Genomic DNA, 22,560 nt, shown 5'->3' on the forward strand with positions numbered 1-22,560 from the left:
TTATATTCTTCAATGATGTTTTCTCCAAACGTTTCAATCAAATCATCTTCGAAAACTTCTTCAACCCAAAGTTTGCAACTTGAATTGTTCTCAATACTTGCCGTTTCGTACTTATTGATCAAACCAGGGTCGCCTGTCTCGATCATTGCGTGCAAAATATCAGTACGTTGAAGCCTATGGGTTTGGGTGTCGATGTGTATAACTCTTCCAAAGGACTGAGCAACTGCCAAAGTGCAATTAGATGAACATCAATCAAAGGGTATACCTTTGATTGCCAATTTTGTAACTCTAAAAAACTTGTTTCGTTTTTCAATCAATGGAATTACTTCAGTGAATTCCAACTCATTCAAAGTCGGACCCATAATCATTCTTTTATAACTATCTTCGCCTCTACACTGAACTATATACCCATAAGAACCCCAAGCCGAGACTAAATCAATAGCTATGAATCTGCTCTTTAGCCACTTGAATAGCTTGAGTGCTTTGATGGGTTTGTTATCCACAATTAGGGCAGACCATTTTAATCGATCAACCAATTGTTGATTTGAGGATAAACCTATTTTAGTCTCAGGAGAGATTGGTTTTGGTGAAAATTGAACCTGATTGTCTTTAAGGGGACTGAAGACCATCTCTTTTTTAGCGTAGCCCACACGAAGTGCACGATTGTTGAGCAATTTACCATTCATCTCTTTGACCACATTAGATGCTTGGTTAGAGTTGGTGAATTTGACAAAGGCAAATGAACGATCTTGTTGCCATGATATGCCTTGAATTTTACCAAAGCGTTTCAAAGCATTGGATATTGTGTTTGGGTTGGTGAATTTCGAGAGTCCACCTAAAAAGACCGTCTATTTTTTTGAAAAAATAGGGTGACCTGTGTTCTTGTTACTGGGTTGAAAAGGAGACTTTTGTTGATTAATTGGAATCGAATTTGGAAAGGATGGTTGGAATTTTTGAGAAGAAAAAAGTTGATTATGGTTGAATTGGTGGTTTTGGGTGGACGGGTGGTTTTGGGAAGAAGAGTGGTTTTTTTGAGAGAAAAAGGAATTCATTTTTTTTTTTCAAATCAAATCAAATTTAATTTCTGATCCACAAATCCATGAATCTGCCATGAACAACTTGAGGCCCCCTATTTCATTGATGCCCTGCTATCGCACACCCTGCACAGCCCCCAGGCCCCTGTGGCATTTAATGCCTTGTGCAACGCGAATAAAAAGTGCCCCTCATCAATTTTGTAACCAAAATTACACACTTTGTTTACAGTTTTGAACATAGTCAACGGTATAATACGTATTTTTATACCAAATTTGTATGTCTCATCTAGTCTATAATAAAAACAATTAAATTTCATACCCTTTGGATAAAATACCAAAACCTTGAAATATCAATTTCCATAAAAATGGACACAGTTAGATTTTACCAAACTAGATAAGTAGAATATATTTACACAAATGAAATTCACGAGGGTCTAAAACATAAAAATTTAAAAGATCAGATTTTGTAGACAGGAGTAATGCCCAAAAGATGGAAGCATTTCCTCATAACAACTGCAGTTGCCTCGCACAACAATAATCTGCTTGCCTCCTCATCTGACCCAACAACCTGCCCAATAAACAAGATGATTATTATCTGACGTCGATTAAAAGAAGTCTTTTTTATAGAAAAAAGTGATGATTATTATATCAATTTATTATTAGAATGGAAGCAATCGAACAATTTGGAATTTCAAAACTAACTAGAGTTAGGAGATTCAGTTCAACAATGAATGAATGAAAGATATTATTATTACCTGGCACACGGAGTAGAAACTTGTAAACTTCTCGGATAAATCATATAGGTATTTGCACAAGATATTTGGTAACAGAGTTGTGCAAGCCTCCTCAACAACCTGGATAACAAGAGCAGTTTAAGCAAACTTAGTGTACATGTTCGATACTCATGGTGGTGTGGTTTTGTTTATTATATTATATATTTTTTGGTTTTGGTTTGTTTTAAAAGTTACTCAAGTTTATTACTTGTACAATGTTCATCACTAAAAAAAAACTTTTTTACCTCAGGGAACTGGAGCAAATATAATCCCAGATCGCGTTCTTGATCTTTCTCCAAGATTAATTGTCCCGCCTGTCACAAACAAATAATAAACTCACCTATATATTAAATGATATTCATTCAAATCAAAAACCCAAAATACAAAAGCAATTATAAAAAAATCTTACCATCTTCAACTCCTCAATGTCTTTACCAGATTTTCGAATGATGGAACATATACGAGCATGTGCATACAGCAGATATACAGCAGTATCTCCCTATTATTCATCATAGAATGTTTAAAATTTCAATGTAAAGAGAAAAAGAGAGTAGGTAAAAAGAAATGTGTAATATTCAACATAGAGTTCCACAATGGTACTAGTTTTTTTTAGAGTTATAATAATAATGAGTTAAAACTTAGATCATGTACTTTCAGTTTTGTTCCAGTATAGACAATATACTAAAAAAAAAAAGACTATTGTAGATCATAAACTTTAAAAATGTGTGTTGATGTAAACAAAATGTGACGGTTACCTGCTAAACCGGTAAAACTAATTATGTATCATTTTTTTAACTGAAAAAGTTACAAGAACAGTCCCTGTAATTTGCTTGTTTTGTGTGTGCAATCCCTGAGGCTAATGAATGTTAAAACGTTCGTCAACACTTAACGATTTCTTAACGATTGTTATGGTGAGAGACTAATCAAGTAAATTATGTACTTGAGTTACCAACCGAGTCGGAAAAAAAAATGTAAGTGGTAAATGTGAAATATGAGACAAACGTTAGGGACCAGCCGCGTAATTTTTTCTTTAACAAATACCTTATTTATCAAAAGTCAAAACTTATATATGTTACATTAGTATTTTCTTGAGTATATAACATACATCGGAACAAAAATGAAAGTATATAATGTATCCTTAGCTTTAACCCTAATAATAAAATAGAAAAGGGAGAGATCATCCTTGAGCAAACCTTATCATTTAACATATGATCATAATCGAACTTGTAATTGGTCAATATATTGTTCTTCAAATCTACATACCTGTTAATAACAACAACAGTGTCACATGTCTAACAACGGATATAGGCGTATTAACATATGTTTACCCATGAATGCAGAGGCGACTCTACCTTGAAGGGAGTGGGGTCCTATGACCCCACTAGTGGAATTTTTTTTATACGATGTATACTTCAAATTGTACAGGACACTACTAAATTTAAGTATAGGACCCCATATATTTTTAAAATTTGTGTTTTTTTAGAGGTAAATAACCACTAAAGTACCCTTCAAATATAATTAGCCTTAGAAAAAAAAAAATTAGGGCCCCATTGTCATTTCATCATAGAATCGCCACTGTTTCATGATAACTGCAATTGGCCTAACAGTTATGATTCACTTTTTTTTAAAAAAGGGTCAAGTTCTATTTTGTGGTACCAGAATAACTTTTTTTTTTTTTTAACTTTAAAAACAGTATCACAATATGATTTGAACAAACTTCTCACTGAAAATTAAGTAATGAAAAAAGAACATCTGATAACATCAGTTTACAATAAACATTTCTTACTTAACAGCACCATATCCAATTGCTTCTGCAGTTCGCTCAAGCTCCTCAGGGGTCCACTCAGCAGCCTTACCTGATATATACATATGAAGACAATAATAAGATGAGTTGACTCAGTAGGTATGTTTTTGACCAGTCAACCCCCACGTACATAGATATACTGATACAAACAATACCTCGTTTCAAAAGGGCTGTTGTACAACGTTTTTTAGCTTCATCAAGTAAATCAACCAACTTAACCACTCCACCAAGACGGGTTCTGAATTTCTTCCCATCAGCACCCAAAACATGACCAAATCCTACATGACTAATTTTAGGGTATGTGTTCCCGTCAGTCGGGACCCACCCAGCATACTTTGCAGCCTGAAAATTATATAAAAAGAAAAAATGTTAATTCGATCAAAATTCATATTAATGTTGTGACATGTAGTCATGTACAAGTGACTTGCACTAAAAATCATATCAAAATGCTCTTTCTGGCCGACATCTGTCACATATATGATCCACTCAGCTTTTTCCTCGTTAAGGCGATACCTACATTATAACATCCAAAACATTATTTAACTACCTAATAAAGGATTACCAGTGCAAACTATACCATATCTTGAACCAAAATTGTTTCAGATGAAATACTAGGAAAGAAAGTATATACGGTTACGAACAGACCATATAAGGAAAAAAGAAAGTTTGCAAAAGTCGCGACGGGGACCTTGGAAGGACTAGTCAGTCGAGACGAGTCAGACATTCACCAACGTTGACTTTTTAACATAAATTAAATAAAATTCATACTACATATATATTAAGCAAATACATATTTCAAACATAAGTTTTTTTAAACATGTTCAAATACTTTAAAGATGCTCAACAATATCTAATCCTTCAATATTCATAAACCATACCCTAATTTTAAAACATATTAGAATAGAATGTTGACGAAACTTTGACCAACTTTGAATTTTTCACTTTGACAGAGTTTAACTGACTCAGACCGTCTTTTTAGCGGTGACCAACTTTTTAAGCGTTTTTTTAGTAAATGGTCAACTTGTCGGACTCAACTTGACTTGTAAAACACTAGGAAAATGAAGAAGTAATTATATCGGTCGTTGATAAAAAAAATTGACTATTTGACTATTAGTTTATACTACATCAAGAAAACAAACCACAAAGCTGCAAGATCTGTCGAAGCATAGTTATAAGCACCATCACTCTTAACAACAATAAGAGGTCTGTTTTTTCCTTCAGTAAAGATGACATCAGCATCATCACTTTTTTCAATCAATCCCTTTTCCTTTAGCAAATTTAAAGTCCCGGGAATGTAAGGCTTATAAAAGCTTTCACCCTGAAACCAAAAAAAGAGAAGTTGTGTACATAACACAAATAATTTCTATACATATCACTACCCTAAGTTTTGTGTGTCCAAAAAATGGTCTAATTCTGTAAATAATTAAATGAACATGTTACCTTTTCCTCCAAGTGGACCCCCAGACGCTGATATACTTTTTCAAATTCGTTTCTGCTTATCTGGCATATTTGTGACCATGGCTTTCGGTACTTTTCCTCGCCCCCCTATAATTAATCCATCATTTCATTTTTACATTTAAAAAGAAAGATATATAAATATATAAACACTATGCTAAAATATGATGAACAAAAATAACATAAATTAAAAGAAATTTTAGCACCTGAAATCGAACTACTGCTTGCTGGGCTCTCTCTTTGAATGGTGGATCTTTATCAAATCTCTTCTTTGATGCTTTATAGAACACCTATTAAAGTACCATTTTAGTGAAATTGTACAATATACTGATTGTAGACCTACTCTAATTACCAACATGCCCCTGTGAACAGTACCGTCCACAGCTATTCCACAGGGGTATTTTGGTCATGTTGCATTTTCCTATTACTGTTTACCTCAAGTTCTCCAATTGCCTGATCACTGGCTTCCCCGTTAGGAAACTTTTCAAATAAGAACTCAATCAACATTCCAAACTGCAAAAGTAACAAATTTAAATTATCCATTTATAAAATAATACATGCAAAAATAAAGCGATAAAACAACTATGGAGTAAAAAAAAAAAAACATATCAATCTTATGTATGTACCGGAGTGCCCCAATCCCCAACATGGTTTCTACGGAGCACATCAACTTTGGAATACTCTAGCATACGGGCTATCGTGTCACCAATGATAGTCGAACGTAAATGACCCACATGCATTTCCTTGGCTATGTTGGGTGACGAAAAGTCAACTACTACCCTTTTGACTGCAAGTTTAGGTGCCCATGTATCTATACCATCCGTTAACATCTTTTGAATACTCTGTATGAATGAAAAAACAAAAAGTCAACAGAAAACTAGGTCAAACTATGAATCAAGGTTGAAAAGCTCGCTACTCGAACCCGAATTTTTAGGGAGTACTCGGCAACTCAAGGAGCACCCGGACATTGACCAAGTTTGACTTTGATCAATTCCAACCGAGTATTGATTGATTTCTGACTAATTCTGACTATTTTAACAAGTAATCCCGATTTTGACCGAACTTTTGCTTGATTTTAGACCGATTTACGAGTAATCCCAAGTTTTGACCGATTTTCCGACTTTTGGTGAAGTTTGACTGACTTTTGACCGTGTTTGGCCGATTTTGACCACGTTTGACTGTAGGTTTCTAATATATAAAAAGCACAAGTACCTTAGCTATCCATTGATTTGATAACCTAATAGATACAAAGCAGCCAGGACCAGCTACAGAGTGTGAATCTATCATGTCACATGGTGGAAGATTTCGTCCGATGGCCTACGTATTCAAAATATAACACAAAACCTTATTATTTGTGTTGATACACTCTGCTTCACATATTTAACATTCATGATTATATAATAAAAAATAAATATAGAATAAAATAATTATACCTCTCCTACATCTTGTGGGCTTTTGAATTCGGTATTGTTGCCTCGCAATCTGGCCCATAAGCTCATGACATTGTTGCTATTACAAAAAAAGTAAACTTTTACATCACTATTCAACATATTGATGCAGCTTGAGCCGACTACAAGGGGGTAAAACTAGTGACAGTAAACAGAATAAAAAAACCCTTATTTTTTAGTAAAAAAAAGTTTTTTTTAGTGTAATTTTTTTTAAAGCCGGACGGGGCGAGCACCGCTTCCGGCAACCACTATCTTCCGCCCCAGCTAAAAGTAGTAAAAAACATAGTGTAATCATCATGCACAAGTAGGAGAATAAACATATATACCATTGATAATCACCGAATTGTTTTTTCGAGCATTTATCAATGACAGGGACAATGTGTGGATCATCAGGGATGGTAATACTCTGTGACTCTTTGAATGCCTTTGTTAATAGTTCTTTAAGGCTCCCTGAATTTTCTTCCTGCATTACAATACCAATATTGGCATAATAATCTTAAGTTCATAAATAAAATTATAATATATGAGTATTTGAGCCTTTATGTGAAATTTTAGAACTTACATTTGCATCATCTGCCATGGTTGATGAGGAATGTGTCTGATGAATATCATTAAATAATTATCACTCACAAGAATCAGACCCCAAAATCAAGAAACTTATAACAAAAAACGATAAACATTAACATACCTTGAGTGATCGAACACAGCAATCGACGTGTTATGGTGTAAACCTTGAGACCGTCTGAAAAAAAAAATACAATAAAATAGCCGCAGGATTAGGGTTTTTAACGGCACCAGATTACTGAGTGATTAAAATTACTTAGCGACCGCCGACCAAGTTATTTATTTATATTTATATTTATTTTAAGTATTTATTTAAATTTAAATATAAATAAATACTCATGGATAGGTGCGGGACAAGGTTGCAAAATTCGATATTCGAAGATTAATCGATCGAGACTTTGAAATGATTAATCGGCAATTCGAAGATTATTCGGATTATACTTTATACATTTAAATATTAAATTTCAAAAATTATATGTGTAAATATAGAAGAACATCATAAACATAAACATAAATTTTAACAAGATTGTCTAAAGTTGTTTATTTTGTTCAAAAACTCTATAATTCTAGTTTAAATTCGTGTTAAAATGTTGATCAATTTGACTTTGACCGACTTTGATTGCCAAATTTGATTTTGACTCATCAATCGACGTTGACCGATTAATTAAACGGATTTTGAAAAATCAGAACGGATTGCTCTTAAAAATGAGTAATCGAGGATTAATCGGCGATTAATCGGGGTTTTCACAACAGTGGGCGCGGAGATAAGGGGGACCGAGGAGTGCTCATCCTCCCCTAAAACCCAAATTTCAATTGTAGTTTATGTTCAGTTAGTTATAAGTCTCCTTTCATCTGAAAGTCTCAAATGCATTATTATATTTAAATAATTGTAAATTAATTGATCCAATTCTCCAAGAGTCATAATTTACAAAAAGCCCATTCAGTTTAAAAATTAGTTTGTTTTACATTATTATTAATTAATTTGTTTATTGAGTAAGTCATCCTCATTTCCAAAACCTGGCTTCGCCTCTGTATTCATGGTTTGATTTCAACAATCATAGTGGTTCGCACTTCGCCACGAAAAAAGTTGGGCGAGGCCTAAAAGCGTATAAAAGACAAATGAGTGACGATTAAAAGCGGATAAATGAAAGTCAGTGGACTAAATTAAAAATTTTCAGGGACAAAATTGAAAATTTCCAAATTTAAATAGAAGGTTGATGAATAGTAAATTCGAACGTACGCGCCTAATCCAAGTCAAACACGTGGTATCCGGCCCAAGTCATTTCTCCTATTGAATATACATAGAATTAGGATAGGTATAGATATAGGTATATGTATGTTTAGTTTCCTTTTTAAAGGTTAACCGATTTTCCAAGTTTGGGTTACTTTGACCGATTTTGACCGAATATTCTCAAGTTGCAGAAACCGAGTACTCGTCGAGTAATTTCGAGTTCTGAACCACTACTTTAAATACATGTTTCAAATATTCAAAACGCATGAGTACCTTAGCTATCAATTGTATTTATAATCGTTAATTCGATCGAAGTCTTTATCAAATTGAGGGATTAATAATCTATGATTATAGGTGTCTTTATCAAACAGTTCAAGTATTTAGCGCTGAGAACACTAGCCAACGTGATGACTTGAACAAATAACTCAATCATACCTCACGCTGACAAAACTAGTCAGTAGTATGTTCCGATGGCTTGAGATTACTTGGACAGACCATGTCTTAATGTCTCTATCCATCATGTAAACTATTTACGAGTAAAGCATACCTATATACGTCAATCTAGGGTTTAACGTAATACTTTACATTCCAATGATGTCTGTTCTAGAATTCAAATACTAAACGAACAATACATTTAGTAAAGTAGAAATATTTGAAAGCCAAAGAGCATAAAGCATTCGTAACTAGTATTGATTAATTCAAATATAGTTGGAATATTAATATTTAATATTAATATTAATAATACATAGTATGAGTGTTTTGTGTGATCTTTTAACGCATCTCAGAATTAATAAAAGGAAGAATACTCAATTTCGAATTGTCTGAAAATGACTTCCTTTATGGTCTTGTTGCATACGATCATCAAGTCGAGGGTTCTGTAACTTTGAAGATCTCATAAACAGCTGAAAAATCAAGATCTCCTAACCCTGTGCTTCTAGCCTTCTTGAATGCCTGCAATAGATGAAAACGTTCAGGAAAATTGCAATAGATGACGCTAAAATGGGATATACCTTTTAGTGTTGGAAACATATGATGAACCAACTGTTAATCAGAGGTGGCAAAATGGTAGGGTCAGATGGGTCAGGTAATGGGTCATAATGCTTTTGGTGAGGACCGAGACAGGTTAAAAAATATTAAATTATGCCCCACACTTTTTGACCCATTCCCTTTTCAGCCAACTCATTTACCTTTGACCCATTATAGATAAAACATAACCCATTTACTTTTCAGCTATATTTTAACCGTGACTCACTAGAGATAAAACTTAACCAAAACGACCCAATTCACAAGTAAATGGGTCAAAATTGCCACACTTGACTCACTCCAGATAAAACATAACCTGAGCGACCCATTCACAAGTAAATGTGTCAAAATTGCCACACTTGACTCACCAGAGATAAAACATAACCTGAATGACCTATTAACAAGTAAATGGGTGAAAATTGCCACACGTATACCTCATTTGCAGCAGCTGCAACTGGCATTGATACAGCATTTTCATCACCAAGTGCAAGAGCCAACCTCATGTCTTTCTGTTGATGTTTTAATGGAAATGCGGGACTGTAATTGTTTTGGATCATTGAAGGGCCTTTCATCTTGAACATAGGATTAGCAATCGCACCAAGATCCTGCAACAAATTTTGCCAAAAATTGTTAATAGAATTTTGATTCTTCTTTTTTATGAATTTAATTATCTAACCATATGTTAGTACTTGAGTATATGTTACTTCTAATGTGGCGACTTGTTTGACGTGTTTCGTCAAGGTTGCCAAAATCACTACTTGGAGAGTACTCAGCCGGGACTTTTAAAGGAGTACTCGGAAAACTCGGGGAGTATCAGATGTTGTTGACCAAGTTTGACTTTGACCATTGACCGATTTTTCCTAGTAATCCGGAGTTTTAACCGAGTACTCCCCGAGTTGAAAAAACTGAGTACTTCCCAAGTAATTAGGAGTATTTTAACACTGTGTTGCCTAATTTAGTTTTAATTTTACCGATTTAGTTAGCTATAGCCCATTTAAATATAGGTGGATCGAAATTGACTTCTATTGTTCAAACCAAACAATTTAAGTATATTTTTGAAATTCCACAAACCTTACTTTGATAACAAGTCAACTTCTTTATTTGTATAGAAGATTATACTATGAAATCAACCCGAACGCCATTAAAGTCGACCTATTTGGTTCTGTACGGTTCAATTTGAGGAAGTCAGTGGTTCGGATTGGTTTAAAATATTGAACCCGAAAAAGATGGTCTGATTTGCTGGTCCTAGCGAAAACAGAACCAAAGTGAACCACTGTACCATACAGCCTAAAATATTGGAGTACTTTAAAACTAATAGAACTTCAAACAAACATTTAAGTTTTTTTTTTTTTTTATCTTACCAAAACATCTAGAAGATTTTTAGGGCTAAGTCCACTTTTATCAGCAAGTACAAGCCCCTCTGAGAAGGCATTCATCATACTGCACAAAACAAACATAAATATAAATATAACTTTTTTTTATATAACAAGTTTAAATGATAATAAACCAATATAACAAAGACACCATGAAAGTATATTTCCATTTCCGTCTTCATTTTGCGAGTCATATCTTCATTTACATTCACATCGTACAACTAAGCAACAAAATTGAACAAGCAGAATTGAAGAAGATGACAAACAAACCAAGACCAAAACTAACAAAATCCCATCTTAAAAATAAAAATAACTCAATAAAAACGTATACCTTCCCATGATCATGTTCACGACAAGTTTCATCTTCGCCCCATTGCCAACCTCACCCAAGAAAAATGACTTCTTTCCCAATATGTCGAATGCAGGAAGAATTTCATCGTACAACCCCTATACACACGCAAAGATAGTAAATGACTAAATAAACATCAACGCATACTAATCTAAAGTTGTCGTCCAAAGAGAGTAGCACGAGTTACGTACCTAATTCGAATGCAAGTATTAATGCCAAAATATTTTTTTTAAAAAAATTACAAATTTGTGAAACTAGAGGTGAAATTTCAGCGCATTTATGTGAAAATGGGTCAAGTTATTTCTAGCAAGATAACGATAAAACTGGAAGAAAGAAAATAGCTACAAGTAATAAGGGTTGCACTATTCAAGATTCATTCATATCATATTCGACTTCTGAAATATCCTAAACTGTCATATAAAAGAATACCACTGTTTTAGTATTAGTGCAGTTTTTTTTTAATTGTGATTATTAAAAAGCATTTAAGTCTTTTATATTACCTTTTCCCCAGCAGCAAGGATTACCAACTGTCCGTCTTCAGCTGGTTTTTTACTACCTGAGACTGGAGCTTCAAGAAAATTACCACCCTTCTCTTTTACCGCCTGCAGATATAAAACTATGCATTAGAGGTGGCAAAATTAGCGGGTTGGGTAATAAATCACAGACAACTTGGGTGAAAATGACTAATTTCTAGAACGGGTCGGATTAGATCAGGCAAGCAACATAGTTTTTTTGTATTTTACAGATAACGGAAGTTAAAAAATGGTTAATTAGAAAGTTGTAGCATTAAGATGATGATGTAACTTTCAAATTAAAGATACATTTTGGTTGACTTTAGTGTACACTGTACCAAATTACCAACACACCCGTTAAGGACAGACTATGGCAAACACAACCCATTTATATCATAAATGGGTTGAAATTGGTGTAACCATTCAAGATGTACCATTAGGGATTAAACGAATAGCAGCAGCAACAACAACAGCAGCAACAACAACAACAACAACAACAACAACAATACCCAATCCCACGGAAGTGGGGTATGGGAGAGGTGGGTGTAGACAATCATTCCTCGTACCCTAGATTAGAAGGAAGTCACTACTCCACCCGCGGGTATAGAACCCGCGACTAGATAAGGTCGTCCCTCCCTCTACTCTAGAGCAAAAGAGATTGCTTCCTAAGGACCTCCGGCCAGAAAATGCTCAAAAAACGAAAAAGAGAGGGCAAATGATACGTACCTGTAAGAGTTATGTGCGCCTAGAAAGATGTAACCATATACAGTAACCATAAAAGATAGCACATATAGCAGTAATACACAACAATAGAGCAAACAGCATGGATAATATAGTGCACATAACCATTTAATTTCAAGTAGACATACAGGCAAACAAAATAAAAAACATATATATATATATATATATATATATATATATATATATATATATATATATATATATATATATATATATATATATACAAGACAGGCCAACATACATACACCAAGAATACATGCACTTAGAAACATAGATACCTATATAGATACAAGCAACTTAAACCCGTTGACATTTTAAGATATAAGAATGCAACTTAAACCTCGCTAATTTTAGAGGAAGTTTCAGCATCAACTGTTGACATGTCAATGTAACCTTTCCCACTGCAAATTTCTTCAAGAATCCCATCTTTATCAAATACAACCTAAAAAGAAATACTACTTAAAATCTGATAAACGCCATTATAGAAGATGTAAGATACCGTGTTTTTGTTGCTTTGCTTCAGCTACAATTGTATTTGTCATAGATAAAAAATGAAACTTTACTATTTGACCGCTAATAATCAAATAGTAAAAGCAGAGTTTTTTATATCCAAACATTAAAAACTGATTATCAAGTAATCACCTTCAAAATGCAAATCCAAACATATAGTATTTCCATAATCAGAATTTCAATATCCGTATATTATATTATATATTATATACAACAACATATTGAGATAATAAACGTAACATAAAGATCAAAGTTTTGAATTGAGTAAAATTTGTACTAACAGAAAGAGCTGCAGGAGGATCTGATAACATCCCGATTGTGTACTTGCATTTCTTGATTACTGCTGCAGGAGTTTTCCCTACTGAGGCGCCATGCTCTTTTAGCTCGTCACACTATCAAATAATATTTAAATAATTACACAAAAAATAAAACATTTCAACCATTAAATATATAATTACACACACTTTAGCTTCCATATTAACAAAACATATTTCATTTTAACCATCAATATAAGAAAAACATTGATCTTAAAATAAAAGTAGAAACTTGAAAGCAGGTATATACAATTAATACCTCTAATTCTCTAAAAATTACAAATTAATATCAATATTCAATTCAATATCAGATTAAAAAAAAACAAACATGGTAATATTGTCAAACTGTATCAAATTCTTAAAAACCCTAAAAATTACATAATCTAATACTAAACCATCAATCTATCTACATCAGATAATCAATAACACAAAAATAACCATACACTAACACATAGAGTATATACATATACATACTATATTTAATTATATATATTTATGCTGTATTATATGTATTGAAAGACAGTACCTTGGAAAGGGTACGGTTCCAGACAGTAACCTTGAATCCATTCTTAAGCAAATTCATAGCCATAGCTTTCCCCATTATTCCCATGCCCAAAAACCCAATTTCCTCCATTTTTTATATTTTTATAAAAATAAAAATCTAATCTTTTTCTTCTTCTCAACTGGGGATATACTGTTCTTCAAAGCCCTTCACTGATATGCCCAAAAATTTCCTTTTTTATAAATATTTTTTATTTTATTTATATAAATCTATATATGGGTAAGCAATAATGGTTTTTTACTCACTCATGGAGCAAACTTTATTTGGAAATAAAATATATTTTGTTTTATCAAATTGTCAGATTGCATTGCTCAGTCATCTTCCACTCATTTTCTTTATAAATCTTTTTTGTTCTTAGTAAATTAATTATTATTGGTCCAGGATTTGTGGGCTTTGTGGTTTTCCCAAAAATTTGGAGTCTGCCTGATATGTTTACACGTATGTTGGTTTACTGGGCTTGGGCTTTTCTGAATTATTGGCTAAAGGTAATTTGTTAAATAAAATAGTTTAAGAAAGCCCATAACCAAAATATTTTCACACAAATGTTCCTTATTATAATTTTTAAAAGGATAAATCATTTTATGTACATAAAATAAAATTATATAATTTACTCTATTTATAGGTAATCATTTTAGATGTTTATAAAAAATGGTGATGATTTGTACACCATTACAATTTATGTGTACATTACTAAACATGCTCGATAATCTTATTATTTTCACTTATTTTCACTTATAATCTGATAGATGGTGCCACGGCTATATTCTTTGCGAGCTTTTTCCTCGTCTATTTTCACTAGAGGTGAATAAGTTCTGCTCAGTTGCGGACAAATGGCAAAATAACTCTTGGTATTGGCTTTGGCGTAGACCTATACGAGGTGGAGCTGAAGCCGATCAATTTTCTTCTTTTATTAACTTATTATCTCAGGTTTCTTGCTCGGAGGAGATTGATAAGTGGTGCTGGTCCCTTACATCTGATCTCACCTTTTCTGTTAGCTCCTTGCGTCATTTCTTGGATACATCGATGGATGTTTCTCGATGCACCTATTGGAATAAGGTGATTCCGTCTAAAGTCCTCATTTTCTATTGGCGTTTGTTACTTAACCGTCTCCCAGACAAAAAGAATCTTAAAGATCGCAACGTTAACTGCACAAATTTTTCTTGCTCCGATTGTGGGTATGTTTTGGAGGACTCGGCTCATATTTTCTTTACTTGTCCGACGGCGGTTCAAGTTTGGAACTTTATTACTTCGTGGACGGGTATTTTGATGCCTAGATGGTATAATGGTTTGGAGCTTAGGAATTGGCTAGCCTCGGCCTCGCCAAACCCGAAATCCTCTCTTATTCTTCATTGCATTTGTTTAGCAGCTCTTTGGTCGATTTGGAGGTTTAGAAACGATGTTGTCTTCAACTCCGGATTGTTCAAGAAAAGTCACATTTTAGATCATATTGTGGTTTCTTCTTTTGATTGGTTATTTTCTAGAGCTAAGGTAGCTAAGATTGATTGGAATGTTTGGCTTCAATTCCCTTTGAACTCTTTGTAATCTTTCTAGCGTCTTGCTAGTTTTTTTTATTAAAATGTCGTTCTAAAAAAAAAGTACAACCATTTTATATAGTACAACCATTCGAAAATCATCTAGTAGTATTTGCATGAATTTTGTTAGTGTAGATATCACTATCCTAAAAAAGCACATTTATTCTAAATAAAATGATGAATTGAAATTCATTTAAATATATTTGGAAATTATCAACGCTTGAAAAAAAAATACAGTATATTCCAAATACTTACTCAATTCATATATTTTCGGATATATATCAAGATTCAATCCTGCTAAGTAATATAGAGTGTGATAAACAGAATAAAAAGAAAATTTTCTAATCAATAACATTATTATTTTTTAACGTCGGTTAGGAGTCACTGACGAGAGTCCGAACACGATGACGTTGTTGGGGTTTAAGATGTTAAACGAAGCGAGAAAACGAAAAAAAAAAAAAAAAAAAACTAGACCTGAAAATCGATCGTGAAAATGGATAATCCGGATTTTCTAAACAGCATCATTGGGGTCATAAAATTACGGTTTGGTTTTACGGTGGGCTCGTGATCGCGAAATTTAGGTCGCGGTCGCGAAGTTCTGTCGTAGCCAGCAAGTTTTTCAGTTTTGAAAACGATTTCATTTTCCCCCTATAAATTGTAACTCATATCTCATTGTATATGTGTGTACCTATGAAAATAATCAATAAAACTCTCTCTGTTTAGCTGTGAAATAAAATAATCATTTAGATTAAACGATTGAATATAACCATGTTAAATTCATGTGTTACTTTAGTTTCTTGCACTTATTTGTTCATTATCTTTGTGTGTTCTTGTTCATTACCTGTTTGTTAGTGATAACTAGGTTATCAAGATCTTGTTAGAGCTCGCTAACTTTCCTAACAGGCGTAACCCACACACTCATCATTTCTCTAGATGAACTATATAACTCTTACTGCTCATCAAGATGAAACTTTCACGACGAATCCATACGAGCATCGCGTGTAGTAAAGTCCTTTCGAATGAGGCTCAAACGTCTGTGACATCTGAAACTCGTGACGTTTCAATACACTAACTATTTAGGTGACTATTGATTTTTTTATTTTTTATTTTTAGCGAAAAACTAAAATTTTCATAACAAAGGAAACTTCAACAAAAATTGAAGCTCCAATAGAACGTACAAGCAAAGTAAATCGAGCTCATAACAACTATAACAAAATCTAACTGAGCTCGCACTTTTTTTTTTCAGCGAAAAAACTAAAACTTTCATAACAAAGGAAACTTCAATAGGTGACTATTGATATATCAACCCAGCAATATTACTACTATATTCTCTTAAATTGGGGTTAGGAAAGAATAACCGAACATGTGACTATGTGAGCAACCTCACATGCATATGTGAGCATTTTAGTCGCTTAGCGTGAACATTAATTAACTTAAAAGAGAATTTTTATGTATGATAATTAATTTATTAATTTAATAATAATAATAATAATAATAATAATAATAATAATAATAACTATATATAATATATAATAATATAATAATAATAATAATAATAATAGTTGTAGTAGTAGTAATAATAATAATAATAATAATAATAATAATAATAATAATAATAATAGTTGTAAATTTGAAATAAAAGTGAGGCTGTAAAGTGTATATTCTTCACATGTTCTTAAACGGAAAAAAAGACCATTCCCTACGTATATACTCTTAAATTAATCTAATTTTCTTAAATTTACTTTTAATTATTTATGTTATTATATTATATTTAATTTATTTTCAGTATCAACCATCAAATATATTCTTCAAACCTTGGTAGAGACACATTTTTAGTGGCAATTAAGTGATCTGGTTGAAAACGTTCGGTAACTCAGTTAAGTCATGTGCATCTAGATAAAAATACTCACGTTTACCGAATAGCATAAACATGTAGAAGAATTCGGGATGAACGAAGATGGTATGAACGGGCTTATCTCGTTAATTTAATTAATGAAGAAATTGAAGGAGAGCGAGGATGAAAATGATGATGAATATTCATCTTCGGATTAGGATTCAGACTCGTACTCGTAGAAGTTTTTGTTTGGGTCTTGGTGCATGTTCGGGAGTAATGTATTTTTTTCGTGTCTCTTTCGTGTTTCGTGTTCGTGTCACGTGTATCGTTCTTTAAATTGCAACGTCATTTTATAAATCGTGATTTTGAGTTTGTCGTGTCTGTTTTGTAGGTTATGTTTTTTGGTGCTCGCGTTATTTTTCTAGCTTCTTGTTGGGGTGTGTGTGTGTGGGTGTGTGTGTGTGTGTGTGTGTGTGAGTATATATATATATATATATATATATATATATATATATATATATATATATATATATATATATATATATATATATATATATAACCCGTAACAAGCTCCGGGTCTTCCTGTGCCTCTGCCGCATTAATATTGAAAACTCTTCCGCGGCCTTGTCCATTCGTGTTCTCCTGGTTCGGGCAATTTCTAACATGCTTCTTTATGTTGCATGTTAGCCGCTTTTTCTAAATCACGAAGTCCAATATTCGGATATATTGAGTCAAAATAATTTCTTAACCCGTTGCGTAAAATAGCATTTGAGTTCCCCGCAATATATGCGTCAATGTGGAAAACCGGGCCACATTATTAGAAATTGCCCGAATATATATATATATATATATATATATATATATATATATATATATATATATATATATATATATATATATATATATATATATATATATATATATATATGTTCAAACGAGAACTACAAAAAAGCGAGAATTGCGTGAACTTTTAATTTACAAAGATTTTTACATGTGAGTAGATTGAATTAACCATAATATTGATGGAGAGTAAATTGAACATAAAGTAGTAAAAAAATTATATTTTACGTATATAATCAAATATATAGTTTCTCGTTCACATGTGCATATTTTTTTGTGATAATGTGAACATTTCATATAATTAATAGTGTAACATGTAATTTATGGTAATGTACATATGTTTTTTTTAATTATATAAGCATTAATTAACATGTGCATGTAATTTGTTGCATTTAAGTGCATAAAAACAATGATATTAAAAATTCTCGCAGTTCTCGGCTTTTTGTGATTTTTGTTTGAACGTTCCCCCTTTGTTTGCCTTTGAAAATAAACATAAACACAAGATATCTTATTCATTTTATATTATAGGGTTCATACTATTATGCTCCGTATTAACTACTGTGTTAATATTATCATAATCACTTGTCACTTGTATGATATTTTTCAAAAGGTATTATTATTATTATTTATTTAAACTATTTTGTAAAGTTATAAGCTAACAGCATTAATTATTTAAGTTTTGTTAACTTTATTAGTCAAATACAATAGTGATATTTTATCGCATTGCATCAAATTCCATAGGCTGTGCAAGTTCAGTTGATTTAGAGCGATAATCACGCCACACGTTAAATTAAAAATGTATATACATATACCGTATGATATTTTTCTATTATTTTGTTGATAATAATAATAATAATCATAATTAAAATTAAATTCAGTGTTTAAGTTTCTTTAATTAAAGTATTTATCTATAAAAAAAAAACACTTTCTTCATGGCCTCGTGTTTGTTTGTTGTATTTTGTTTCTAGTCTATCTTATTTATAACTTCTTGAGTTTTTCTAAGAATAGCTCTATGGGCTACACTTAAGCCGTTAAGACATGCATCACATCGTTGTAAATAGTTAAAAACTACCCCTAACTTGTTAATAACTATTTCTCTACACTTTTTGTACTAGTATTCATGCACGCAATCTTTTCTTAAGCATAGTCCTTAAGTTATGTTTAGAAAAACTCTTATAACTTATCTAGAATTTTTTATAAATTTCTTTTTTTTCTAAAAACAACACTGTTCTAAAAATCAAATTAAACACGCTTTATGAAAAGCTAATGGAAGTACTCCGTATAGATAGTGTTATAGTTCTGGTACTACTTAAATGTCTATTATAAAGGGACATTAATCGGGGAATATAAACATGGTAACCTCATGCTGTTTTTACAATAACCCTTTCGAGTCCAATGCCAATATCCATTTATCTTCGTTATTGTTGAGACACGAGAAAGTTCAACAAAGATGTTAGTTCGGCAAAATCAGCATGAGTATGTCAAGTTGGCGTGCGTCTCCAGCTCTAAGAAGAGGCTACCAATGCGGTTCGAGTTATACAAGTGTGGTATAGATCTTAACTCGTTGTCAGGTTTTTTTTTTTATGATGAGGTCAAAACTGTTGAGCATCTTCTCTTGTTTTGCAAAAAAAAAAAAAAAAAAAGAAAAAACTATGGAATTATGGGAGAAGGTACACAAATGGTGCGGTTTATGTATTGTTAGTAACCTTAGTTTGAACGTTTTTTGTGTGTGGTAAAAACAGTTGTAAAGTTGAGTAAAGGATATCAATTATGGCAAGCAATTGAGTGGGTTTGTGGATACGTATACGTGATATGGAAGAACATAAATGTAAAAGTTTCCGAGAACAAAAAATTAGACCACTCCGATTATGCCAAATGAAGTCCAAATCAAGAGTTTTGACTGGATCAAATCACACAAAGATATCAGGCTTGGATTGAAACCATTGGTTGTTGCAACTATGGATGGCAATGAATGTTCCATTCATGAATATCCACCGATGCGATTCATTTATAGTGGATATGGATTATCTAAATAGACGAATAATTGGTATAGATATAGATATCGATATGGATATGGATGTAGATGATCTAAATATTTTGTAAATCGGATATGGATGACAATTTATCATCTCTATATATATCCATTATCACCCGAAATACATTTATACATACATATATACGTACTAAAATATATGCATATACATCTACATATTGATATACATGTACATATATAAACCTATAAATTTTAAAGTTATTAGCGAAAATATGGGTTATAAAGTTATAGTTATTAAATTAATACTATTAATATTAAACGTTACACATTTAAATTGATGTAAACATATATTTACTTATATTGTAACTTTTTTTGGTCAACTAAAGTCACACTCTGCGACAAATTACAATCAAAACATGTGTAATAAATAAAAAATATTAATATAATACATTTACATTTGTTTTAATGTATATTTAAAACATTATTTTGGTTCGATTGTTGGCTGCCTCGGGGGCCATTAAAAACAGATTTTGCAGATTATTTCACTTAGAGTCCATTCCACAGGTCTGAGTCAGTGATAGATTGGGCTGAAACGGGTCAATGTGTACGGGTCAATGTGTGCAAGTTCGTGGTGCTGGTTTAGGTCCCCAACTGGCAGGTCCTATGATGAATTGGTGGAGCTGTGCGAGGTAATAAAAGCAGTTCAAATCTCTCCCGAACGTTGTGATTCGTGGCGATGGTCTTTAAGTAGCAGAGGCATGTACGAAACCAATGTCATGTCCGAAGCTATAAACTCAAAGATCCTCGTTGCGGGTTCCAACAGTATTGAAACTTTGAAGAATAATTTAGTTCCGAAGAAGGTTGAAGTTATCATATGGAGAGCTAAAAAGAACAGATTAGCCGTTTTGCCCGAGCTTGATAAATGGAGTATCGACCTCAACTCCATTTGATGCCCTATTTGTGACGATGATATCGAGTTGGTGGATCATACACTTCTCTTTTCTAAGCAAGCGTGTAACATTTGGTCCAAAGTTTTCGAATGGTAGGATTTAAATGTTTCATCAAGTCTTAGTGTTGCCGAGATATTTGGGGAGGGCTCTTTAGGTACTATGACGGAATTGTTTGCGAAGATTTGTCAAGCGGTTAAATGGGTGTGCGGATATCTTATTTGGAAAAACCGTAATCAAAAGGTTTTCAAGAACAAATGTTGGAATACTCCGGTCGCCCTAAACGAGATAAAAGTTACAAGCTATGATTGGATCGCGAAAAGGTGCTAGTCAAAAACCTTGGATTGGCATTGGCGGCTTCATTCTCCACATGAATTTGTTATTGCATACTGTGCTAATCTAGATAGGTTACTACCTTACGTCCTAATGTTTAGTATATTTTTGTGTATTGTGATTATAGTCATTTCGTGATTCTGAGGAGCTACTGCTTGTTTTGTTGCATGCCCTTAGCCTTGTAAATCCTTTGTGGATTAATAATATTGCCTTTCAAAAAAATATATTTAATTTTCAAAATCGTCGTTATATTACACCCTCCATCCCAAATTTATTATCATATTTTAACTTTGGATGTCTTTTTCTTCTAACTTCGACTTTAAATATTTTTGTATTATATATTTTTTGATTAAATTTATGTCAATGGATTAGTTTTTGAATATATTTTTAATGATATAACGTTATCAAGTATTACTCCCTCCATCTCAAAATAACTGTCCTGTTAGACTTTTCAAATTTATTAAGTTTTGACTTTAAATACTTGTTGGTTTTTGCTATAGAATATGTGATGAAATTTATATGAATAGATTGATTTCATTTGGTATAACTTTCATTCGATATTATATAACACATAGAAATATATTTAAAGTCAAAGTTGAAGGAAAAAGACTTAAAAAGTCAAACCAGTACAATTATTTTGAGACGGAATGAATATATAACAACATAAAAAGTAAGTTAAAGTCAAAGTTGTGAATAGAAAAACTCTAAAGTTAACACAAAACAATAAATTTTGGACGGAGGTGGTAATATTTTATAGAATATCTAGTGAATATTATTAACATGTTTTATCCATTTGGATATGAACATGAATGGATGAAATGAACGCATATGAATAAACAAAAACTAAATAGATATAGATTTAATCAATGTTATTGCTAAGTCGAGTAGTGTACTGCATTATTGACTGAACTAGTGCGCAATGCCCGTGCGTTGCACGTAGTGGAATACGTTTGTTGTATGTACCATGTATTGCAAGTCTTGTTACACATTACAATATTATGTTATTCATGCGAACTGATATAAGATATAGATGAGATTTGAGATTACATAAGAAGGTTTTGTAGTATCGTCATGAGGTTGGGGATATTAATGAAGAGGCCAAGACTCTCCATGTCACCAAACTACTACTAACCATATTCAAAACTCTTACTCCATACTAAATTATTAGACTTTGTATTAGGCTCGTTCCGTGCACGTATTGTCCCACACTTCAATATTTTGATATTCATGTTCTCACTTATTAAACAATAAATATGTTAAATCCTTAGGTTGCATATTAAAGTTTGCGTATTCATGTTAGTTTTTAAGACTCTATATTTTGATTGTGTTCGATTGTTGAGACGAATTGATTGAAATGAAAAGATGTTTTTAAAAACCTAATTTGATAG

General features: G+C 32.4%; 3 protein-coding genes across 3 annotated transcripts; 1 reads left to right on the plus strand and 2 right to left on the minus strand.

Moving 5' to 3' along the window:
• Positions 1-1,409: 1,409 nt before the first annotated feature.
• LOC139874522 (arginine--tRNA ligase, cytoplasmic-like) lies at positions 1,410-8,117 on the minus strand. Its single transcript, XM_071861946.1, has 19 exons — positions 8,096-8,117; positions 7,246-7,256; positions 7,077-7,112; positions 6,841-6,977; positions 6,500-6,575; positions 6,279-6,383; positions 5,693-5,908; positions 5,502-5,579; positions 5,273-5,356; positions 5,052-5,156; positions 4,751-4,929; positions 4,040-4,124; positions 3,767-3,953; positions 3,594-3,663; positions 3,001-3,070; positions 2,217-2,306; positions 2,053-2,121; positions 1,790-1,888; positions 1,410-1,602 (listed from the first exon to the last, which is right to left on the minus strand). Exons 1-19 carry the CDS (start codon positions 8,115-8,117, stop codon positions 1,492-1,494), a joined length of 1,830 nt encoding a protein of 609 aa, XP_071718047.1. The 3' UTR covers positions 1,410-1,491.
• Positions 8,118-9,002: 885 nt separating this feature from the next.
• Positions 9,003-13,986, minus strand: LOC139874235 (glyoxylate/succinic semialdehyde reductase 1-like). The gene is made up of 8 exons (XM_071861691.1): positions 13,658-13,986; positions 13,099-13,209; positions 12,648-12,749; positions 11,555-11,656; positions 11,037-11,152; positions 10,694-10,772; positions 9,767-9,937; positions 9,003-9,260 (listed from the first exon to the last, which is right to left on the minus strand). The coding sequence occupies exons 1-8, from the start codon at positions 13,763-13,765 to the stop codon at positions 9,171-9,173; spliced, it is 879 nt and encodes a 292-aa protein (XP_071717792.1). The 5' UTR covers positions 13,766-13,986; the 3' UTR covers positions 9,003-9,170.
• A 730-nt stretch (positions 13,987-14,716) lies between these two features.
• LOC139874523 (uncharacterized) lies at positions 14,717-15,235 on the plus strand. The gene has a single exon (XM_071861947.1). It carries the CDS (start codon positions 14,717-14,719, stop codon positions 15,233-15,235), a length of 519 nt encoding a protein of 172 aa, XP_071718048.1.
• The last annotated feature ends 7,325 nt before the right edge of the window (positions 15,236-22,560 follow it).

This window comes from Rutidosis leptorrhynchoides, chromosome 11 (genome assembly GCF_046630445.1).
Source record: "Rutidosis leptorrhynchoides isolate AG116_Rl617_1_P2 chromosome 11, CSIRO_AGI_Rlap_v1, whole genome shotgun sequence".
NCBI classification, from domain to species: domain Eukaryota; kingdom Viridiplantae; phylum Streptophyta; class Magnoliopsida; order Asterales; family Asteraceae; genus Rutidosis; species Rutidosis leptorrhynchoides.

Excerpts from the sequence above, each read along its gene's own strand:
- LOC139874523 (XM_071861947.1), top strand. The coding sequence starts at position 14,717 with ATGGATGTTTCTCGATGCACCTATTGGAATAAGGTGATTCCGTCTAAA.
- LOC139874235 (XM_071861691.1), bottom strand. The coding sequence starts at position 13,765 with ATGGAGGAAATTGGGTTTTTGGGCATGGGAATAATGGGGAAAGCTATG. Across the intron at positions 9,938-10,693 it reads AAAATCTTCTAGATGTTTTG|GATCTTGGTGCGATTGCTAA; the intron begins GTAAGATAAAAA and ends AATTTGTTGCAG. Across the intron at positions 9,261-9,766 it reads TTGCAGCTGCTGCAAATGAG|GCATTCAAGAAGGCTAGAAG; the intron begins GTATACGTGTGG and ends CATCTATTGCAG.
- LOC139874522 (XM_071861946.1), bottom strand. The coding sequence starts at position 8,117 with ATGAATACAGAGGCGAAGCCAG. Across the intron at positions 6,384-6,499 it reads GCCCACAAGATGTAGGAGAG|GCCATCGGACGAAATCTTCC; the intron begins GTATAATTATTT and ends TTGAATACGTAG. Across the intron at positions 4,930-5,051 it reads GGGTCCACTTGGAGGAAAAG|GGTGAAAGCTTTTATAAGCC; the intron begins GTAACATGTTCA and ends TTTTGGTTTCAG.